Raw genomic sequence first — 21,027 nt, forward strand, 5'->3', positions numbered from 1 at the left:
ATACTCTACAAAAAGAAAAAAAAAAAAATTTAAACTCATGTCCAAACAATGAGTCAACCATAATTCGAAATACACTTCTGTCCATGTCATAAAAGTGGGATATACGGCCTAGTGTCTGGGGGTTTTATGGCCATGCCCATGGCTTTCAGAAGTTCCCAGGCCAAGGACTGAATCCAAGTCACATCAGTGACCCAAGCCACAGCAGGTCATTAACCACTAGGCCACCAGGGAATGCCAGCCTAAAGGTTTTCAAAAGATTTTCTTTTAGCATTTTTAAACTTTTTTTTTTTGCTTTTTAGGGTCCACCCACAGCATATGGAAGTTCCCAGACTAGGGGTCTTATAGGAGCCTACAGCTACCAGTCTATGCCAGAGCCACAGCAATGCAGGATCTGAGCCGCATCTGTGACCTACACCACAGCCCGAGGCAACCCCAGATCCTTAACCCACTGAGCGAGGCCAGGGACTGAACCCAAATCCTTATTGATCTTAGTCAGGTTCTTTAACCGCTGAGCCACGAAAGAAACTCCCTAAACTCTTATGTGTAGCCTTAAAAAATAAAAGAAATAAAAATGGAATAACTCTTACTGAAGCAGAGACCAGGGCCTTGAGAAACAAATTTAAGAATGATCATTTAACTCTGCTTATCAACCTTACTTCCTGACATTCACTATTATTCTTTCTGCCTTCTAAAATAAGAGACTAAAGCTAATATGTGTTCTGTGTCTGTTCTGAACTGAAGAATTTCTGAACCAAGTAACAGACATCTCTGGCAACCCATCAATATGTAGGTGGAAACAGAGCCCCGAGAAGGATCAGTGCAGGCACAGAAAAGATCAGAAGGGAACTAAAACCTGTGTCTCCGGACTTCTAGATAAGTGCTCTTTTCAATATAGCCCATGTTCAATAAGTCGGATTTCAATTCCCTTCAACAATTACCCTAACTTTGTAAATATAGCACATGTATACACCTTAGAGCTATATACACAAATCACCTGTTGGGCGGCACCATCTGTGGCCAGCATTCTGCGTTCTTTCAGCTGCCTGTGTAGTAAGGCTTCCACTCCATAGCGCTGACGATATCGCCGAAGACATTTTAGACGCTTTAAATTCTCTCTTTCTTTGGCCAGAAGTCCCTCTGGGCCAGTCAGAAGACTACTACCTGGAAAGTCACAAGAGTCAAGATGTTAACTGCCAAGCAACCAGTAAAGGATGCCTCTCCAAATTAACAAGAAGTAAACAGGGAAATCTCTGCCCATACCTGAAAGTTTCAAGACAGGTAACAAGACAGAAATTAACCTAACCACAACAAATTCACATGCTAAACCCACAACAGTTTGTTAGAACTGGCATAAAACTTGCCTAGAGCTTCATGTTCCACTTTGCGATTGTGTAAGTAACGTCGCTTCTTCTCTTTGAGCAGATGCTGAAGTCGTTTAAACTGGTCAATGTACAAAGACTGCAAACGAATTAACTTCTCACGCATAATTAGGGCCACTTCTTCTGCTGTGTAGACACCAGCATGTCTAGAATAAAACAGGATTCAACAAAGCATAAGAAAGCAAATAAAACTCAAGCTTAAAAGGAGACAAAATTTAGACTTATGTTTGCTATTCAACAAGCAGTCGGTGCTAAGACAATCACCTCATTAAACAGGAATGTTTTCACATAGCATTTTACCACTAAAGTTCTGTTATTAAAAAGCAAAACAACAAAAAAAGAAAATTCCCAAGTATGGACGCTAATATATGATTTCACTGTATGGGGAAGTGGAAATGTTTATTTTCCCTAGTTATCTGCATTGTGTTTAAATAGGAATGAAGATATAGAATACTTAAAATTTTTAATTTACATCCTTGTTCTATTTCATAGTGTAGAAAAATCACTTACCAATCAGGACAGCTTAAAAGTGTTTAATTTAGTAACATGTATCTCAATATATTTTAATTAAAGTACAAAAAGTAACAAATAGGAGTTCCTATTATGGCTCAGCAGGTTAAGAACCCAACTAGTCAACTAGGTTTGATCCCTGGCCTTACTCAGTGGGTTAAGAATCTGGTGTTGCTGTAAGCTATGGCACAGGTCACAGATGCAGTTCAAATCTGTTGTTGCTGTGCCACAGGCCAGCAGCTGCAGCTTCAATTCAACCCCTAGCCCAGGAGCTTCCATATGCTGCAGAAGAAGCTCTTAAAAAAAAACAAAAAAACAAAAAAAAACACTATTGATTTTTTTTTTCCGGCCGCCCTGCCACGAAATTTCTGGGCCAGGGATCAGGTTGCCTAAGTCATAACCCAAACCTCAGATGTGGGAATGCCAGATCCTTAACCCACTGTGCCAGGCCAGGGATTGAACCTGCATCACAACGCTCCTGGGACACTGCCAATCCTGTTGCACCACAGCAGGAATTCCACAACTTCTAATTAAAAAAAAAAAAAAAAAAATCTGGGAGCTCCCTTTGTGGCTCAGTGGTTAACGAATCCAACTAAGAACCAGGAGGTTGCGGGTTTGATCCCTGGCCTTGCTCAATGGGTGGGGGATCCGGCACTGCCGTGAGCTGTGGGGTAGGTTGCAGATGCGGCTTGGATCTGTCGTTGCTGTGGCTGTGGCGTAGGCTGGCGGCTACAGCTCCGATTCGACCCCTAGCCTAGGAACCTCCACATGCCATGGAAGCAGCCCATGAAATGGCAAAAAGACCAAAGGAAAAAAAAAAAAAAAAATCTGCATTTTGGAGTTTACACAGGCCCTCGAAATACCAGTCACAACGGCTGACCTATGTCCTCAACTCATTTCCTTGACAGTATCTTCAAAATACAGCACCCTGAGTTAACCTTTAATTGCCAAATATCTAGATACACATCAACTTTAAGATTGGAGTTCCCATTGTGGTGCAGTGGAAACAAATCCTACTATTATCTATGAGGATTTGGGTTCAATCCCTGGCCTCTTTCAGTGGGTCTGGGATCTGGTGTTGCCAGGAGCTCTGGTGTAGGTCACAAATACAGCCTGGATCCCATGTTGCTGTGGCTGGGGTGTAGGCCTGCAGCTGTAGCTCCAATTGGACCCCTAGCCTGGGAATTTCCATATGCTGCAGGTGCAGCCCTAAAAAAAACAAACGAACAAAAACACACACACACACAAAAACACAAAAAAAAAACCCCACGAAAAAAACTTTATTATACTTTGCCACCAAATATGAATAGGAACTTTAAAAAAATATATTCTAGTGATTAATGAGACCACATAAGCAAATAAGTTAAATGGCAGTTTAATTAAAGAAGGTTTCCTGCCTCTGATTTTAGTAACTCAAATTTAAGAGATTAACTACAGGAGTCCCTGCTGTGGCACAGGAGATTAATGATACTGCTTGTCTCCATGGTGTTGCCAGTTTGATCCCTCACCAGGGGCCAGCACAGTGAGTTAGGAATCCAGCTTTGCCGCAGCTGTGGCATAGCCCACAGATATGGCTTGGATTCAATCCCTGGCCCAGCATTCCAGTGAGCTATGATTTAAGTTGCAGATGTGGCTCAGATCTGGCATTGCTGTGGCCAGCAGCTGCAGTTCCAATTCAACCCCTAGCTCAGGAACTCCCACATGCAACAGGTGCAGTCCTTAAAAAACAAAACAAACAAAAAAACCCATTTTTTTTGGTTCCATTTGTCTTGTGTAATCATTATAGACACAGAGTAAGCTAGACATACACCTTGACTTACTATTTTATTTTGACTGAGTAAAAGTTATTTCTGCTATTTAAAAGGTAATACAGTAGTTCTCACTGTGTCACAATAGGTTAAGAATCCAACTGCATGAGAGTTCCCATTATGACTCAGTGGTAATGAACCCTACTAGTATCCATGAGGAGGCAGGTTTGATCCCTGGCCTGGCTCAGTGGGTTAAGGATCCTGTGTTGCCATGAGTTGTTGTGTAGGTCACAGATGTGGCTCAGATCTGACGTTGCTGTGGCAAGGCAGCAGCTACAGGTCCAATTCAATCCCCAGACTGGGAACCTCCATATGCGGTGGGTACAGCCCTTAAAAAAAAAAAAAAAAAAAAAAAAAAAATCCAAATGCAACAGCTTGGGCCACTGGGGAAGCACAGGTTCCATCCCCAGCCCAGCACAGTGGGTTAAAGGATCTGGGCAGTGAATTAAAGGATCTGTAAGTCACAGCTGCAGCTCAGATTCAACCCCTGGCCCAGGAACTTACATATGCTGCAGGTGTAGCCATTAAAAAACAAAATTAGTAAAATAAAAATGCATATATATTTGGTTCCAGTTGGTGTAATCGCCAGGTAAGAAGGGCTGACTATGGTACTTGGGCAGCCTTGGATTTTGGCACTTGAGGCAGATCCTAGAATCAGTCCCCCTCAGATTATAAGGAACAACTGTACTTTAGTAGGCCAAAAAATTTTTTTAATAATATCACTGGGATAATTAAGGGAAGCTTTGTATTTCATTGCCTAGTAGCTGAGCACATCTGGGGCTTTATTTTCTCCTTTGAATGCTCCCTTTAGGAAAAACCGACATTAAGTATACCAGTCCTTTTTAACATTTAACATTTTTTTCATAAAATTAACTGGTATTCTGGTTTGTACAGTGATCTCCTGTAAATCAGACAGAACATGTCCCCTGGAAACTGATCCACTCTAGATTACTACTGACAAAATCAATTTTCTGGACCTTCAAAACTGAGTGTTTACCACACCAAAATACAGTCACTTTGTGTGCCAAACAGCAGTTTGGCATTTCTGGAACAATGGAGGGGGGACAAGGCGGTATGTATATATATGTGTGTGTGTGTACACACACATGCGTGCATGCGTGTTTGTATGTATGTATGTCCTTGCTATAAAGTTTCTACTTAGAGAATCCTTCTAGAAACTTTCCTTCTCAAATTATTTTTATGGACTTTCCATACAACTACCTCCTGAATACCTGACTACACTTAGATTACTTATATAGATGAATTACTCTACTGAGAAAATGTAACCCTAAGTGACTTCTTATAAATTTTAGAATCCAAGGAATGAAGAAAATGTTATTCTAAGAATGTGTTAAACAGTTAAGTCAGGAAGTTCATTACCCCCCACTATTTAGAGTTCTTCCACTTAAACTGTCAGTAGAAAGTGTTAAGATACAGAAGTCAGAAAGAAAACAAAAACAAAAACCTAAGCTAAACCCAAGCCACAAGACATAGAAATGTGAGATTTTGGAGTGGTCTACAATTCCTCAAGTGATCATGAGTTAAGCAGGATCTTAGTAAGATATAATTAGGTTGATTACTCACTGCTGGGTTTCTAAATCAGTTCTCTTTTTTAGACATGAAACCAAAAGCTCCTGCACACCTTTTAATTTTCCTTAAACAAATAAATACATAAAACAGAACTTAGGGGAAAAAAAGTACTCAAATATAATCACTTTATTATTCCTGAGGTTTAAGCCAAGAACCAATTCACATCAATTTTCTCCTCTCTAACTTGATCTCTACCCATCTCCCCCCCCCATGTCCAAAAACTTTTCCAAATTACAAGACTCCTAAAAAAGAATCAAATCCTGCCCTGAAGGAAGCAAGATGGTGATGAACGATGACACACTTTAATATGCAGAAGCTATTTTGCTCGCCAACAGCTAAGCTATTTTCAACCCTCCTGGTTATTAATCCATTAACAGCATGCAGTACTATATTCCACATACTAAACACTAAAACATTTAAAGCCTTATGTGGAGTTACAACTTACTTTAGGGGATCTTCTTGATCACTGTCTATGCTATCAGCTTCACTGTCAGGGTCACCTCTCCATGTCTGATCCACAGTAATGGGTTCCTGCTCCCCATCACTCCAGCTGTCTTCATCTGAGGCAAGGAAGGGAGAGCAGCCATTAAGACTTCCCACCTCTGTAACTCCACCACACAAAACTAGATTAACCCAAATCTTAAATTAGAAAAACTTAGTACAGAGGCACTGGCAAATAAAAATCAGGCATTGTCACTGCCGTAGCTTGTCACTGCTGTGGCGTGGGTTCGATCCCTGCCTGGGAACTTCACGCTGCAGCCAAAAGAAAAAAAAAAAAAAAAAAAAAAGAAAAGAAGGAAAAAAAAATACACCCCAAATATGAATACCTAAAACATTAATGAATTAACTATGCTCTCAAAACAGAAAGGCCAACTCAAAATGATTGTTTCCTGAATTACCTTACCTAACAAAGATGTTAAGTGTAAAAACAGCAATGAAGGAAGCAGTCATAAACTCAAGAAAGTAAACCTAAGCAGATACTACTTAAAACCAGAAAGATTAGTGAACAACACGGCATTCCTGAATTCTCACCAAAGGGCAAATGAATTAACAATAATACTATTTTTATCAAGTGCCAAATATGTTCAAGGCACTGTGCTAAACCAAATTATATTTTTTGTTAACTTTCTTCCTATTTTCTCACCCTAAAGAAGTTTCTTACCCAAAATTCGGCTGGCTTCACTTCGGCTACTTTCTGGAGTCTGAGACCCCAGCTCTGTCTTAGCATATGAGCTCAGCTGGCACAAGAGTGTTTCACCCACAGGCCCTGGATTCGTCTTCTTCATTTGAGCATGAAGTGCTAGAGCATTCCTACGGGCATGTTCAGCACAGAAGGACACCCTAAGGAGATAAAATATTCACGTTTATACTCAGGTTCCTTCCTGAAGGAGTTCAGTGATTTTTAGAGACACTGATCATTAGATTATTTTCAGGAAACTAAAATGACCATTGTCTTCATTTATAAATTAAAAATGTCAATGAGGCAAAATAAATTAACTGGCCCAAGACCAACTCATTTGGTATTACTAAAGGGAAATGCAGGTAACAAAACCTAGTGCTCTACCCATTAAACAAAACATTCCAACTATAAAAACGCTGACATTTCACAACATCATCAGAGATCCACTTCCATCTTTCAAACTGGTTCTGGGAGCTCCCATCGTGGCGCAGCAGAAACTAATCCAACCAGGAACTGGAGGTTTCAGGTTTGATCCCTGGCCTTGCTCAGTGGGTTAAGGATCTGGTGTTGCCACGAGCTGTGGTGTAGGTCAAGACAAGGCTCGGATCCTGAGTTGCTGTGGTTGTGGTATAGGCCGGCAGCTGTAGCTCCATTAGACCCCTAGCCTGGGAACCTCCATATACCATGGGCGCAGTCCTAAAAAGACAAGGGGGAGAAAAAAAAAAAAAAAAAAAAAAGCCTGGTTCTGGAAGGCAACTCTACATTTTACTTCAGTATCAATCCACTGTAGGTAAAAGGATATGAGACACAATTTTAAAATCAAAAGATACAGACAGAATTATCTATGTTCTGCATGGATACTTTTGCTTAATTGATGAAAACCATTAAGTCTTTCCAAGAAGAATACACACACATAAAACGTGCATGGCCAAAAGAGCCATGCAACCTAAGGTTAAGAATAACCCAGAGGGAGTTCCCCTTGTGGCTCCGGTAACAAACCCAACTAGTATCTATGAGGAAGTGTGCTAATCCCTGGCCCCGCACAGTGGATTAAGGATCCAGCATTGCTGTGAGCTGAGGTGTAGGTTGCAGAGATATGGCATGGCTGTGGACCTCTAGTCTAGGAACTTCCATATGCCTCAAGTGCGGCCCAAAAAGGAAAAAGAAAAAAAGAAAAATCTAGAGTGTCCCTTTATTTTACAGGTACCAGAAAAGATCCAAAGACATTTAACGAAGTGGCCCAACTGAGAGTGGTCTCCTTCCAGTTTTCACCATTTTAAAAAGTTCTCCAAGGATATATCCATAACCTCAATGTTACAAGCATGTGACCAAAGAACTGGCCAGCTATTTCCCAGCCCACATCACTTAAAATCTAAAAGAACAGAAGTTCCCTGTACTTTTGTGGCAGGCTGCAGGTTAAGGATCCCGCGTTGTCACCACAGCAGCTGGGGTCGCTGCTGTGATGCTGGTTCCATCCCCGGGCCAAGAACTTCCACATGTCATGGACATGCCCCCAAAAAACAAAAACAAAAACCCACAATGAAAAACATAAAAGTACAGATATCTATACATATATACCCGTCTTTCTTCTCAGGCTTCGGAGCAGCACAAGGACATCTTTTTCCATTCTTTGTGGATATATAACTGCACTGCTTGAAAGGTGCATTCTTGTCTTCAAGGATATGCTTAATGCAAAACTCCTGCCCCTCCAGACGAGGCTGCGAGCATGGGCGATGAGTAAACGAACAAGACAAGGGCTCCTGAGACCTGGGCACTGGGGTGATCCTTCCCCGATTGGTCGGCAAGACGTGGATCCGAATCCTGTTCATACCAAAACCTGCAGGGTCACACAAAAGATCAAAAAGCCCTTCCCGAAAATTCCTGCCCCACAGTAACCAGGCAGACGGCGCGTGGCTTCTAAAAGACAAGCGGAAGTCACGCTCCTTAACTCCCTCCGCCCAGGTCTCCCAGCCCAAGCCTCCCCGGGCATTAGTGAATTTGCCTCACCTCAACTTCCCCCGCCAAGGCCGCCCCACGCCGACCACCACCACGGAGACTGTACGGCCGCCGCACGAGGGGGCCGCGCCACCGCCCGCACGAGGGGCCGCGCCACCGCCGCACGAGGGGCCGCGCCCGCGCCCCCACCCCCGTCTCCGCCTCCCGGCTCGCCGCCTTTGTCCCGGTCCGCCTGAGACCTCACGCCTGGGCCCTGCCCATCCTTGGCGGCGCCTGCAAGCGCCATTTTGTCCTAAGTCTCCGAGCACCGGAGAACCCAAGTCCTGGGAGATTATAAGAGGAGAGCGACCCTGACGTTGATTGAGGGAGCAGGGTAGCAGCTCTGAATGGGGAGAAAGGGCGAAGTAGTACCCCGAAGGCAAAGGCGAAGAGCAAGCAACGCCGCCATCTTACCTCCGCCGCGCGCCGCGCTGCTGCCTTCTGGCCGCGCCAGCCGCTTCTAACGCGGCCCCATTCCTTTCCCGGCTCCCACTCGCTGATTGGGCACGACGCCTACGCCTGTGCGTCACCATTGGCTGAGGCCAGCTACCTATCAAGTCTTAGGGGGCGGGGCGCTAAGAAAAGGCGCGGCTTGGGTGGCTGAGAAGAGCTGTCCGTCATCAACTTGCTCATGAAAGTGAGGCGGAGCTGAGTGCGGGCTCGGGGACCCGCTAGCAGCGCACGGTTTGTCTTTCCACCTCCCCGCATGGCTGATTTTCAGGTCGATTATGGCCGCTTTATCTGTGCACTAGGCCGCAGCTACACCACCACCGTTACACGGTAGGCACAAAATCGACAGGGAGGCCAAAGGATCGTGGTACATTTGACTCTTACTGTTTATACAGTAAAAGGCTTAGTTTTGTGAAAAGTTAATTTACGGAAACATTTTTTGAGTATTTACTGAGTCTGGAAAATTATGTATATAAACATTTCTTTTCAGAACAGTCCTAAAAAGTAGAAGCTATAATCTCCATTTTACAGATAAGATAACAGAGGAACAGAATAGGCTCGTATCTAGTAAACAGGGAATGGAGACAAATTTGAACCAGCCCTCATTCCTTTATTTTTTTTTTTTTTAATACTATTTCTGCCGCACCCGTGGTATATGGAAGTTGGTTGGCCAGGGAATCAAATCTGAACCAGAGCGTCTACCTACATCACAGCTGTAGCAACGCTGAATCCTTAACCCACTGTGCCAGGCTGGAATCACAGGCACCTGCAACAGAGACAAGCCAGATCACTAACCCACTGCTCTATAGCAGGAACTCCACGAACCATTCCCTCATTCTTTATCCCTTTATTCCTGGTCATACAGTGAAAGGCATTGGACTGAGACTTGGTAAATATGAGTTATGGTTGAGGCCTTGATTCTCTAAAATTCTGTACAATACCAAGCTAAATCATGCAGGTATATAGAAAAGGCAGGCACAATTCCAATTTTATCGTCCTTTAAGGCTTTTTAATTAAAGCATCTCTTCTTTCATCTCCACCACACCTCTGGCAGAAATAAAACAATTTGGGATCTTTTTTGCATCCCAAGCTTCACAAGCTCTCCTAGCTGTTGTCAGTTTCATTTAAGTAAGCTATTTTTCCACTACCAATGAGCAGGTGAGCATAGGGAATCTACAATGCTGGGGAACAGCAGTTTAGATAAAAAGAAGTGATTAAAACCAAAATAGGGGAGGGCTTAGAGGTGACTTTTCCCAGGGATTAGGGCAGTCCTAGAAGGCCCTTGCATGAGATTTGTTCATTCAGCAAATATTTACTGAGCACCTAAGTGCCAGCCAGTACAGATATAGAGAGAACAAGAAAGATAATCCTGCTCTTTTGGAGTAAACATTCTAGAGTAGTTTGGGATTACGGATGCAATACAACCATTAAATAGCAACTATGAGTTATATACATATGCTAACCCTCCCAACCCTCATTGGTTATAAACACCCTACAACTCAAAACTAGGGGAGGCAGCCACATTACAAAAAATTGGGGAATCTTCAACCTAATGAGGTGATATCAAAAAGCAAGAGTTTCTGCTGTGATGCAGCAGGTTAAGAATCCAGCATTGTCTCTGCAGTAGCTGGGATTTGATCCCTGGCCCAGGAACTTCCACATGCCACAAGTGTGGCAAAAAAAAAAAAAAAAAAAAAAAAAAACTAATGCTAGGACCCTGCACTTTCTGTAGTCATTGGGACAAACACTGAGAGTCATCCTTGACTTCTTTCTCTTCCAGCCTTATAGCAGGTCCTGCTGGTCCCAGCTTCAAGATATGTGACTCCTCATTACCTTCAGCATTTCCAACCTGGTCCAAGGGATTCTCATCTACTACCTTAATTATTGTGAGATTCTCCTTACCCTTGACTCCTTATAATCCATTTTCAACACAGCAGCTCAAGTGACCATTGTAAAACCTAAGCTAGATCATGTCACTTCTCTACTCACCACCTATCAATGGTGCTCTATTTCACTGTCTTTATGATGGTTTAAAAGGCCCTGTGGTATCCAGACTTCTGCTTCTCTATTCAATTTACTCTCTCCTCCTCGTCACTCAATTCCATACTAGCTACACTGACCTCCTTGCTATTTCTCAAACATGCCAGCATCTTCTCATCTCAGAACCTTTGCATTTGTTTCCTGGAATGATCTTACCCCAGACATTCCCATGGTTTGCTTTCCCCTCTTTCAGGTCCTTGTGGAACTGTAATTTCCTAAAGCCTTCTTCCCTAGCCATCTTATTTCCAACCAACAATCCTACTTACCTATATACACACACACACATACACTCACCATTCCACCTTCCCTGCTTAACATTCTACGAAGTGTTTGTCATCTAGCATATTATATTTTACTTATCTCCCCTATAACCAGAATGCAAATTCTATGAGGGCAAGATGCTTACTTTGTTTACTGCCATAGTCCCATCAGTAAACAGTATATAGCACTCGGTAGGTACTATGGATCAAACCCCCACCAGGACCTGAGCCACTACAGTGACAATGCTGGATCCTTAACCTGCTGTGCCACCGGGAAATCCCAGGTACTATTCTCTATTTTTTATTTATTTGCTTTTATTTTTTGCCACACTCTTGGGATATAGAAGTTTCGGGGCCAGGAATCGAATCCGAACTGCAGCTTTGACCTATGCTGCAGTGGCTACAACACCCAATCCTTAACCCACTGTGCTGTAACAGGAACTCCCACACTATTTTCTAAGGAAGGAATAAATAAAGGCAGGGAAGGGCCTGAAACTACTTTTCAGAAAAGGTGTATCTAGTTTTCAGTGTTAACTTCTTTTCATCACTGTGGTTTTTTGGTTATGCATTGGTTTTGAGTGTTACGTGAAATGAAGAAAGGGGGTTAGGATTCCACAGTGCAAAAAAGGTAGCACAAGACATGTGATGATCCATAAACCAAATCAATTCAGCAGAAGTAGGCCCAAGAGCTAGAGATTACAAGAAGCAGCTCTAAGGGAACCCACAGAAGTCGCAGGAAGGGCTTCAAACTTTCTACGGAATGTTGAATGAGAGCAATCAAGCCAATCTTATTAGCTCTCAAAAGCATCAGGGAGACCAAGATGACTGAAGATCATAAGATGAAACCTAGCTCTATACCAGTTAGTTTGACACATCCCTATAATGGGGAATCCAGTTGTTCAGAATTTGTATATTGACTTATGCTTCATCTATTCCAAGGAAACACCGCTGATATTATCTCTTCTACCAAATGCAAATCACTAAATTTTAATTTTATAGTGTCATTCATCCTCACCTCATTTACTACTTTACTTCTCTATTCTTCCATTCAAACCAGACCAAAATTCCTAAAATATCAGCAACTGCCACAAAAGTTTCAAGAGAGATACAGCCAACAAAAATCTTAACTTGTCTTATTTAATTTTTTGCTTTTTAGGGCCACACTCACGGCACATGGAGGTTCCCAGGCTATGGGTCAAATCGGAGCTATAGGTGCTGGCCTTCACCACAGCCACCGCAGCACAGGATCTGAGCCGCATCTGGGACCTACACCACAGCCCTCAGCAACACCAGATTCTAAGCAAGGCCAGGGATCAAACCTGCGTCCTTATGGATACCAGTCAGATTCCTTAACCACTGGACCATGATGGGAACTCCCTTGTCTTATTTTAGAAAATGGAGAAAGAATGAACAGAACTTAAGACTCAAGTGATCTTTTTTCTTAAGTGTTTAACGTTCTGTCAAATTTACCTTTTTCCGGAGTTCCAGTGGTGGCTCAGCTGTAATGAACCGACTAGCATCCATGAGGACTTGAGGGTTCAATCCTGGCCTTGCTCAGTGGGTTAAGGATCCAGCATTGCTGTGAGCTGTGTTGTAGGTCGAAGGTGCTCAGTTCTGGCATTGCTGTGGCTGTGGTGTAGGCTGGCAACTGCAGCTTGGATTGGACCCCTAGACTGGGAACTTCCCTATGCCATAGGTGTGGCCCTAAAAAGACAGGGGAAAAAAATTACATTTTTCCTTTTAGAGCTTTTAAACTATAGCTTTCTCCTTTTAAATTTGGGAACATTTTGGCATAAAAATTCTTTTCATTGAAATGTGTAATTTACAAGACTTACCTTGTGTATGTGGTTTTATTATGTCTCAAGAAAAAGGTATTTACTATCAGTTTTTCCAGGCACCACCAAGAAGGCTATAATTTTTTTTTCTTAGATTTTTTTTTTTTTTTTTTTTTTGTCTTTTGTCTTTTGTTGTTGTTGTTGTTGTTGCTATTTCTTGGGCCGCTCCCGTGGCATATGGAGGTTCCCAGGCTAGGGGTTGAATCGGAGCTGGAGCCACGGGCCTACGCCAGAGCCACAGCAACGCGGGATCCGAGCCGCATCTGCAACCTACACCACAGCTCACGGCAACGCCGGATCGTTAACCCACTGAGCAAGGGCAGGGATCGAACCCGCAACCTCATCGTTCCTAGTCGGATTCGTTAACCACTGCGCCACGACGGGAACTCCTTTTTTAGATTTTTTAAAGAGCCAAGTATAAAATTATGAATCATCTGAAAATTTCCTAAGAGAGTACAAAGCTTGGCACACAGAGGGGGACTGTGTACAAGCTGACAGTTTAAAATCTGCCAAAAGGGAAATCCAACCTGCATTATCTAGGGCTGGAGTGATCTGATTCCTTCTGGCCATTTGAACATTTTACTGCATTTCAGTTTCTCCACATAGTGGACATACAGAATCCAATTTACTCAAGTACACTATTAAATATCAATTTGTCATATAAACCAGTTTCACCAGACAAAAGCCGAGAAAGGCAGCGGTCCAAATAGCTCAGGGAAAAGAGAAATAATTATTTGGCTTTACCTAAGTAACTTAGGGAGTAAGGCTTATAATGGGGCTCCTACATGGGGGGTGGCATTATTATAACATGCTAATGCATCCTTTGAAAGTAGATTTGCTATATTCTTATAGAAAAATATTCACGGAAAACCGCAACATGGTAATATTCCACTGCTATATCATAATTACAATACAGAGTGCTTTCCCTCCGTAGCTGGAAAAAGTGAAATGAAATGCCCACAGTAACGCAACCAGCATGATGACAATGTCAAGCTGGAGCCTCACTCTCCAAGCCCAAGTTCAGCACCCTGCCTATCATCTTTCTCTGTACATTTTCTGTGCTAAAAAGCGTAAGTATGACTACTGAAGTGTAGGACTCCTGGGACATTTTGGTAGTTGCTCATTATAATTACCTGGAGAATGGAGACAACATCTATATAATGCATTTCATTCCACTTGGGCTCAGTAACACATGTCTGCAGCTTGGGCAATGGTGTATTTGATGCTGATGCCAAAGTCCACAACAGAAAGGGACTTGAGTACCTTTGCACTGTGGTTTGGTTTTCTTAACCTTCCATCTTGCCTCCCCATGCATTTCCTTTCTGAAATTGAAGTCCTCTACCAGCGGACAGAAAATTTCTAAATAGCAATAACCCAGACCTCAAGTTTGCCAGCTGGACTCACCCATCAGCAGAAACATGCGTGGGGAATGACTTCTCAGAAACGAGTGCAGAGGCATCAAAGAGGTGAGGCAATAACTCCCTACTCGTATGTAATGGTTTCTTCTCCTTCGTGTTTTACAGCCTGCACTTGCTATCTTTCTCTCCTCCGAACACAAAATAATTTTTAGCAAAGAACGAGCTTAAGGAGAGAACAGCACACTCTCACAGGAGCTATCCTTCATGAACAAAAGTAAGGCGACTCATCAAGAAAATTCATATTTATGGTCAGAGTCAGAGCAGGTGTCATTAATTACCTGCCAAATCATTAATCGGCCAAGTGAGAAAATCTCATTAGTAATATCAATAATGGCCTGTACAGGACTGAATTTTCTTTCTTCTAAAATAAATTTCCCCCCCAAAAAAATAAAATAAATTTCCCAAGGGCTATCCAGTGAGAATCTTGGAGGGGAGAAATCTACCAAAGTAACCCAGAAGCACTGAATACAGGCAATTGGCCACAAACCCAACAATTTGGATTTATTTTATTTTATTTTATTTTATTATTTTATTGCTTTTTAGGCCATACTCGAGGCATACAGAGGTTCCCAGGCTAGGGGTCAAATCAGAGCTACAGCTGCTGGCCTAAGCCACAACCAGATCAATGCCAGATCCGAGCCATGTCTGCAACCTACACCACAGCTCACAGCAATGCCGGATCCTTAACCCCCTAAGGGAGGCCAGGGATCAAAACCCGAAACCTCATGGTTCCTAGTCGAATCTGTTTCCACTTCATTTCCGCTGCACCATGACAGGAATTCCGGATTGATTTTAAAATTAGCATAGGATCATACTCCTGATGGGAAAATATTTGATTTATATGCAAGAGTTCAAGAAGTCAAGAAAACATACGTCATCATACCAGTCAGGTCCAACATCTTGGGCCACCGTCTACTTCTGATCTAGTCTTCTTATCCTAGTGTAGTTTCTCCTCCATGCAAGCATTGTTTTAAAATGATTTTGAGGTCAGCAATCCTCTCTATAAACCAGTCCAGTGCAGGGCCCTTTTTTAAGTGGGAAAATATGAATCTGAGAGTCAATTCCCTTTAGTTTTACTGCATATGAGCTAGTTAAGAGTACCTGGTGAGACTCTTCCTTCTAGCTTGGAAATAGTCCTTTTAAATTATGTCCTTTTCATTTTGCATGATCCCCTGGTCACAGGTTCTGGGGCATCTGATCTTCATTCAAAAATAGATCATTGAGGAGTTCCCGTCGTGGTTCAGTGGTTAACGAATCTGACTAGGAACCATGAGGTTGCAGATTTGATCCCTGGCCTTGCTCAGTGGGTTAAGGATCTGGCATTGCCACAAGCTGTGATGTAGGTTGCAGACTCAGCTCGGATCCCGAGTTGCTGTGGCTCTGGCGTAGGCTGGCGGCTACAGCTCCGATTAGATCCCTAGCCTGGGAACCTCCATATGCCGCAGGAGCGGCCCAAGAAAATGGCAAAAAGACAAAAAAATAAATAAAAAATAAAAAATAGATCATTGAGATAAACTTTAGAAACAAGCTTAGAAAGTCCTTTTAGATGATCAGTTAAACTTTGCAACAATATAATAGCAAAGAACTACCTAGGAAGTAAATCTTACTGAATACTGACCACAATCAACAGAATTAGATTAACAGATTAACAGATGTCCATTGAAACATCTCTTTTGCTCACTTTTATCAAATATAGCCAAACTAAGACTAATTTATTTGCCAATTAAGTTTGGTCTCAACAAACTTGACCGATGATTTATATAAATATAATTGATCATATAGGATTTTCTAAAAAATTGGCTTTGCTAGAACTTTTATAAGGAATCTCAGACTTAGCTGTTAAAAGCCATCTCAGAGCTTTTAGGAAAGACATGCCTAGGGCTTGTCATAAATTTTGTTTTAAAGATTTAGGTGAGGAGTTCCCATCGTGGCTCAGTGGTTAGCGATCCGACTAGGAACCATGAGGTTGAGGGTTCGATCCTTGGCATCGCTCAGTGGGTTAAGGATCTGGTATTGCCGTGAGCTGTGGTGTAGGTCGCAGATGCGGCTCGGATCCCTCGTTGCTGTGCCTCTGGTGTAGGCCATTGGCTACAACTCCGATTAGCCTGGAAATCTCCATATGCCAAAGGAGCGGCCCTAGAGAAGACAAAAAAAAAAAAAAAAAAAACCAGCTGGAAATTAGCCCCCAAAAGGTAAAAAACTTCCAAAGTAAATAAAATAATGAGAAATCCGGTGTATCTTCACTCTCTAAGAAAGTGAGAGTAAGACATCTATCCACAGTAAATACATTTGTAAAAATTAATAAATTAAAAAAAGATTTAGGTTAATTCCCCCCTTTTCAAAATCCCAAAATGCCTTGAGATTTCTGCAGGCTACCTACAAGGTGGCCTCCCTAATTTATCTGACAAAGCTGCTGGGAACCTAAGAGTTTGCAGTCAGTCTTTGGAGGGATCAGATAAAAGAGAGAAATATTTCAATTCTGCTTAGAAAAGTACAATTTACCAAATTGCTTTAAGTCATAATTAGCTTAAGGGGAAGAGTTTCTTTACACCTGGAAAAGAGAGATTAAAAGCCAGTACTATTTCAGGTAGAAACCATAAAATTATAACCATATTTGCCAGTTCACTCAGTCCAATGCAACTAATCTTTTTTTTTTTTTTTTTTTTTTTTTTTTTTGTCTTTTTGCCTTTTCTAGGGCCGCTTCCCGAGGCACATGGAGGTTCCCAGGCTAGGGGTCTAATCGGAGCTGAAGCCGCTGGCCTACGACAGCGGCCACAGCAACTCGGGATCAGAGCCGAGTCTGCTACCTACACCATAGCTCACCGCAATGCCAGATCCTTAACCCACTGGGTAAGGCCAGGGATGGAACCCGCAACCTCACGGTTCCTAGTCGGAGTCGTTAACCACTGAGCCACAACAGGAACTCCAAATTAAGATTTCTTAAAAGATGTTTTCTCAAGCTTGCTTTTTTTTTAATTGTATATGCAAAAAGAGCCAGTTTTGAACATTTCAAATCTCACCCAAACCAATATTCTCTGAAGTCTAAAGAATATTGTGGCCACGAAGCATTATAATAAAATATCATCCTTTTCTTAGAATTAGCCTCTTTCCGGTCAGACAAAATTTGCCCAAGAGGGCTCCACAGTGGAACCGAACCAGAATTTCCTATTTCACAAGGCAGAATGGCCATCACAAATGACAATACAGAACATAAAAATACAAATCACACCGGCATGGCCATCGTAATCAGACACTCCCTTTAAATTCAAGATTGTAGTCTCAGAAAACCTACAGAGACAAGGAACATTCAGATCCAAGTACTAATAAACAAACAAACAGAAGTGTCTTGGGTCTTCAAAGATTTCAAAGGGAGGAAAAGAGGCCAGCTTGAGAGAAGAAAGGAAGGCAGAAAGTGCAACAAAGTCTCATGTCCCTTACCCCGTCGGGGCACTCTGGCCAGTCGTCTTCATCAGGAGACCGGGGACCAAAGGGTCCAAAGGGACCAAAGCTGCCCTGGCTCATGTTTTACTCCACCTAGAAGCTGATGGCAAGTGCCAAACTTCAGCTCACACTTCCTTCCTGGTGCCTCTCTCCTGGCCTCTCCCATCGAGGCGGGCCCTGCAGGGCTCCCCACCGCCTCCATGTTGCAGTCCTCAGGCCCCCAGCCACCAGCCTGCGTCCTGCACCTTGGCCCGCGCAGGCACGGGTGGCGGTGGAGTTCCCGAAGCCCATCGCGCCGCCTGCGGGGGAAGCGGCTCTCGGGAGCTGGCAGCTCCAGATCCTGGGAGCGGAAAGGAAGGCACTGGGCAGCTCCTAGAGCAGGGGTCTCCTGGCGAGGGCCGTGCGGCGCCGGGAGACGCAAGGGGACCGCCCCCTTCGGCGGCAGACCTCAGCCGACCTGGGCGGGGCCAAGTAGGGCGGGTTGGGGAGGAAACCTCCAGGTACGCGCCTGGCTCCGCCCCTCCCTGCTCTGCGACCCGGCTGGACCCACCCTTCGCCTCCGCAGCCCTGGAGCCGGCCAATCCACAGCCTTCTGCGGGCTCCCAGGCGGAGCATTGGTTGTCGTTAAGAGGGGGCGGGAGTTTAAAGAGAGTTTGGGGGCTGAGGGGTGTGGCCGGCGGAGGCTGGAAGGGGAGGCCGTGTGGCAGAGGATGCCCACCTGCCCGTCCTCCACATCCTCTTTGCCTTTTGTTTTCTTTTCTTTCCTCATGCCCCCTCCCTGCACCAGGATGTGGGGAGAAGAGGAAGTGGCAGGGAACACCTGTTTTGAGCTCAATGGGCACCCAATAAATGTTGTAGACTGCAGCCAACACTGAAATCCATTTTTGCTTTAATAGAAAGCCACTGCAGTTCTGATCCCCCATCCAAACTGGCTAGTAAACCAACATACATAAAGTCTTCCTTCCCCAGGTTGGTCATATTAACCTATTTCACTTTAAATATCTGCCGCAATTTGACGACCTGGATCCAAAGCCCGAACTCTGATTTAATGACAGAACTGTGAATTTACACGGCATCTTTCAACCTAATAGTTGGACAAGTATTTCTGGAGTCAGGCTGTCTGAATTAAAATTCTTGCTCTGCCCCCTTAATAGCTGTGTGACTTCAGCAAAATTACTTAACCCAGGAGTGTAGTTGTTTTACCTATAAAACGGCAATGACTCAGATACATGCAAGGCATCTAACACAATGCCTGACCCAAAATAAATGCTAGTTCTCTTTTTTCTTAAATCTGTTAGAAGTAAGTACTAATTCCCTGATGGTAAGAACTATCCAATTTATCAAAATGTCCTCCTGGCTCATAGGACAGACAATAAATGTTGTGCAAGATGAATTCAAGCCAGGAATTAAAACTCCATTTTAAATCTATTTAATATTTATAGAGAGCCTAGCCTGTGCCAAATCCTTTGTTAAAATTAAGTTCCAGAAATTCAAACATGTGGGATACCATCTAACCAGGCAGGCAGATTATAAATAAATGAATTACCAATATAGCAGGGATGCTACCAGAGGAATACAGGGAGTCCAGAGGATGCTGGAATACTGGTGAAAAGGCTTTCCTAAAACCATACAACTGTGTTTAGAGAAAATCTTGAACCAGAACCAAGGCCCTGGATGACTGAACATGATCTTTGAAGCAATGGTGAGGATCAGGTAGTCCTATTATTCAGGATACAAAAGATACACCAGACCACATTTGAAAATTAGGTATACTTGGGCAAGCGCTAAAATGGTGATTAACTCTTAAGCAAAGAGGGTGTTTTTCAGTTGTTTCGCTTCTAGAAGCACTGCGTCTCTACCTTGGCCTCCACCACCTTGTTTCATTGGCTGGGCCCATAAAATACAAAATCAGTGATGGAGAAAGGGGGAAACACTCAAACAGCTGAAAGAAACGCTCTTGCTTATTTTTCTTCACTGTGTGACTCTGGATTCCAGTGTCACTTGGAAGAAAGAGAAAACCAGACCCAGACTTCCAGAAAATGGCCTAACGCTCACAGCTAGGTCTTCATGCTCTCCTGCTAAAGACGGTTTCACAGAACATCAGTACAGAGATGGTCACTCAGTAACTATGAGGAAGGAAGACCAAAAATAAGAGCCCACTCAGTCATCTTGTCTGAATGTGACAAAAACGAAGTCACTGACAAACCAAAAGCCACCCGACATCATCCAATCCTGACTAATTTGAGTAGCTCAATCATACATGACAATACTCAGTAACAAGGAGCAGGCTTTCCTCCTTTTCTGTCCCTTTTTAAAACCAGGAGGCACGCAGAGCACTTCCTCTCCCATTTCATTGGCCAGAATAAGATCATGTGCCACCTCCTGATCCAGCCACTGGGAAGGTGAATAGGATGCTTATAATTGACCCTGATACGTTACAGTTTGCCCCTGAGTCATGACAGCACCAGAATAGATACCCGAACAGAACTGGCCAAAAAAAAAAAAAGGGGGTTGACAATTAATAGCTTCTTAATCAGTAGTTGTGGTAGATATTACAAATGTGCTCCAACATCCAGTTGTCTTCTAGAGTAGGTGTCCCACCCCCTTGAAGATGTGCATATCGACATGTGGCTAGCTTTGGCCAATGAGATGTGAGTAAAAGTGAAATATGACTTAGAAGCTCCCTGAGTTCTGGCCTCCTGGGAGTTAGCGGTGCAGGAGATTTATTGTGGGTAATTGCTGAAAGATACTGGGGAGAGCAATCGGCAGTAGGCAGGGGAAGCTCTTCAGGCTGCATTGCAGGTCTGACATCCATGGGGGAACTAAAAAGAGGGATCTATAAGGAGGACTGGGTTAGGAAGAAGCTCAGACTGTGATGCAGCTCTGAGAAAGTCTGAGCCAAGGCCAACAGAACTTCAGACGTAGATTACTTGTAAGGGTAGGGGTAGTCCCATGCTGGGCAGAGATGACCAGGCACAAGTAACCCAGCTGGGCTGCAAGCTGCCCAGAGAGATCTTCACCTCAGCTTGACCACAATAGCAGGTCCCAAAGGCGCAAAGACCTGGCGACTGTCGCCTTACTTCACTCCCTCACAGCAATTTCTCTCTCTCGAAGGGAAATC

General features: G+C 43.4%; 1 protein-coding gene across 7 annotated transcripts in view; it reads right to left on the reverse strand.

Annotated features, from left to right (window-relative positions):
* KANSL2 (KAT8 regulatory NSL complex subunit 2) overlaps positions 1 to 18,365 on the reverse strand; it is a 33,428-nt gene extending 15,063 nt beyond the window's left edge. For 3 of the 7 annotated variants that reach the window (XM_005664182.3, XM_021091034.1, XM_013997992.2), the window contains exons 1-6: positions 8,877 to 9,012; positions 8,046 to 8,304; positions 6,450 to 6,628; positions 5,733 to 5,847; positions 1,362 to 1,525; positions 995 to 1,161 (exon numbers count right to left, since the gene is read on the reverse strand). In XM_005664182.3, the coding sequence (XP_005664239.1) occupies positions 995 to 1,161; positions 1,362 to 1,525; positions 5,733 to 5,847; positions 6,450 to 6,628; positions 8,046 to 8,296 (876 nt within the window). In that variant the 5' untranslated portion in view covers positions 8,297 to 8,304; positions 8,877 to 9,012. 7 annotated transcript variants of the gene reach the window in all.

Source organism: Sus scrofa, chromosome 5 (assembly GCF_000003025.6).
Source record: "Sus scrofa isolate TJ Tabasco breed Duroc chromosome 5, Sscrofa11.1, whole genome shotgun sequence".
NCBI classification, from domain to species: domain Eukaryota; kingdom Metazoa; phylum Chordata; class Mammalia; order Artiodactyla; family Suidae; genus Sus; species Sus scrofa.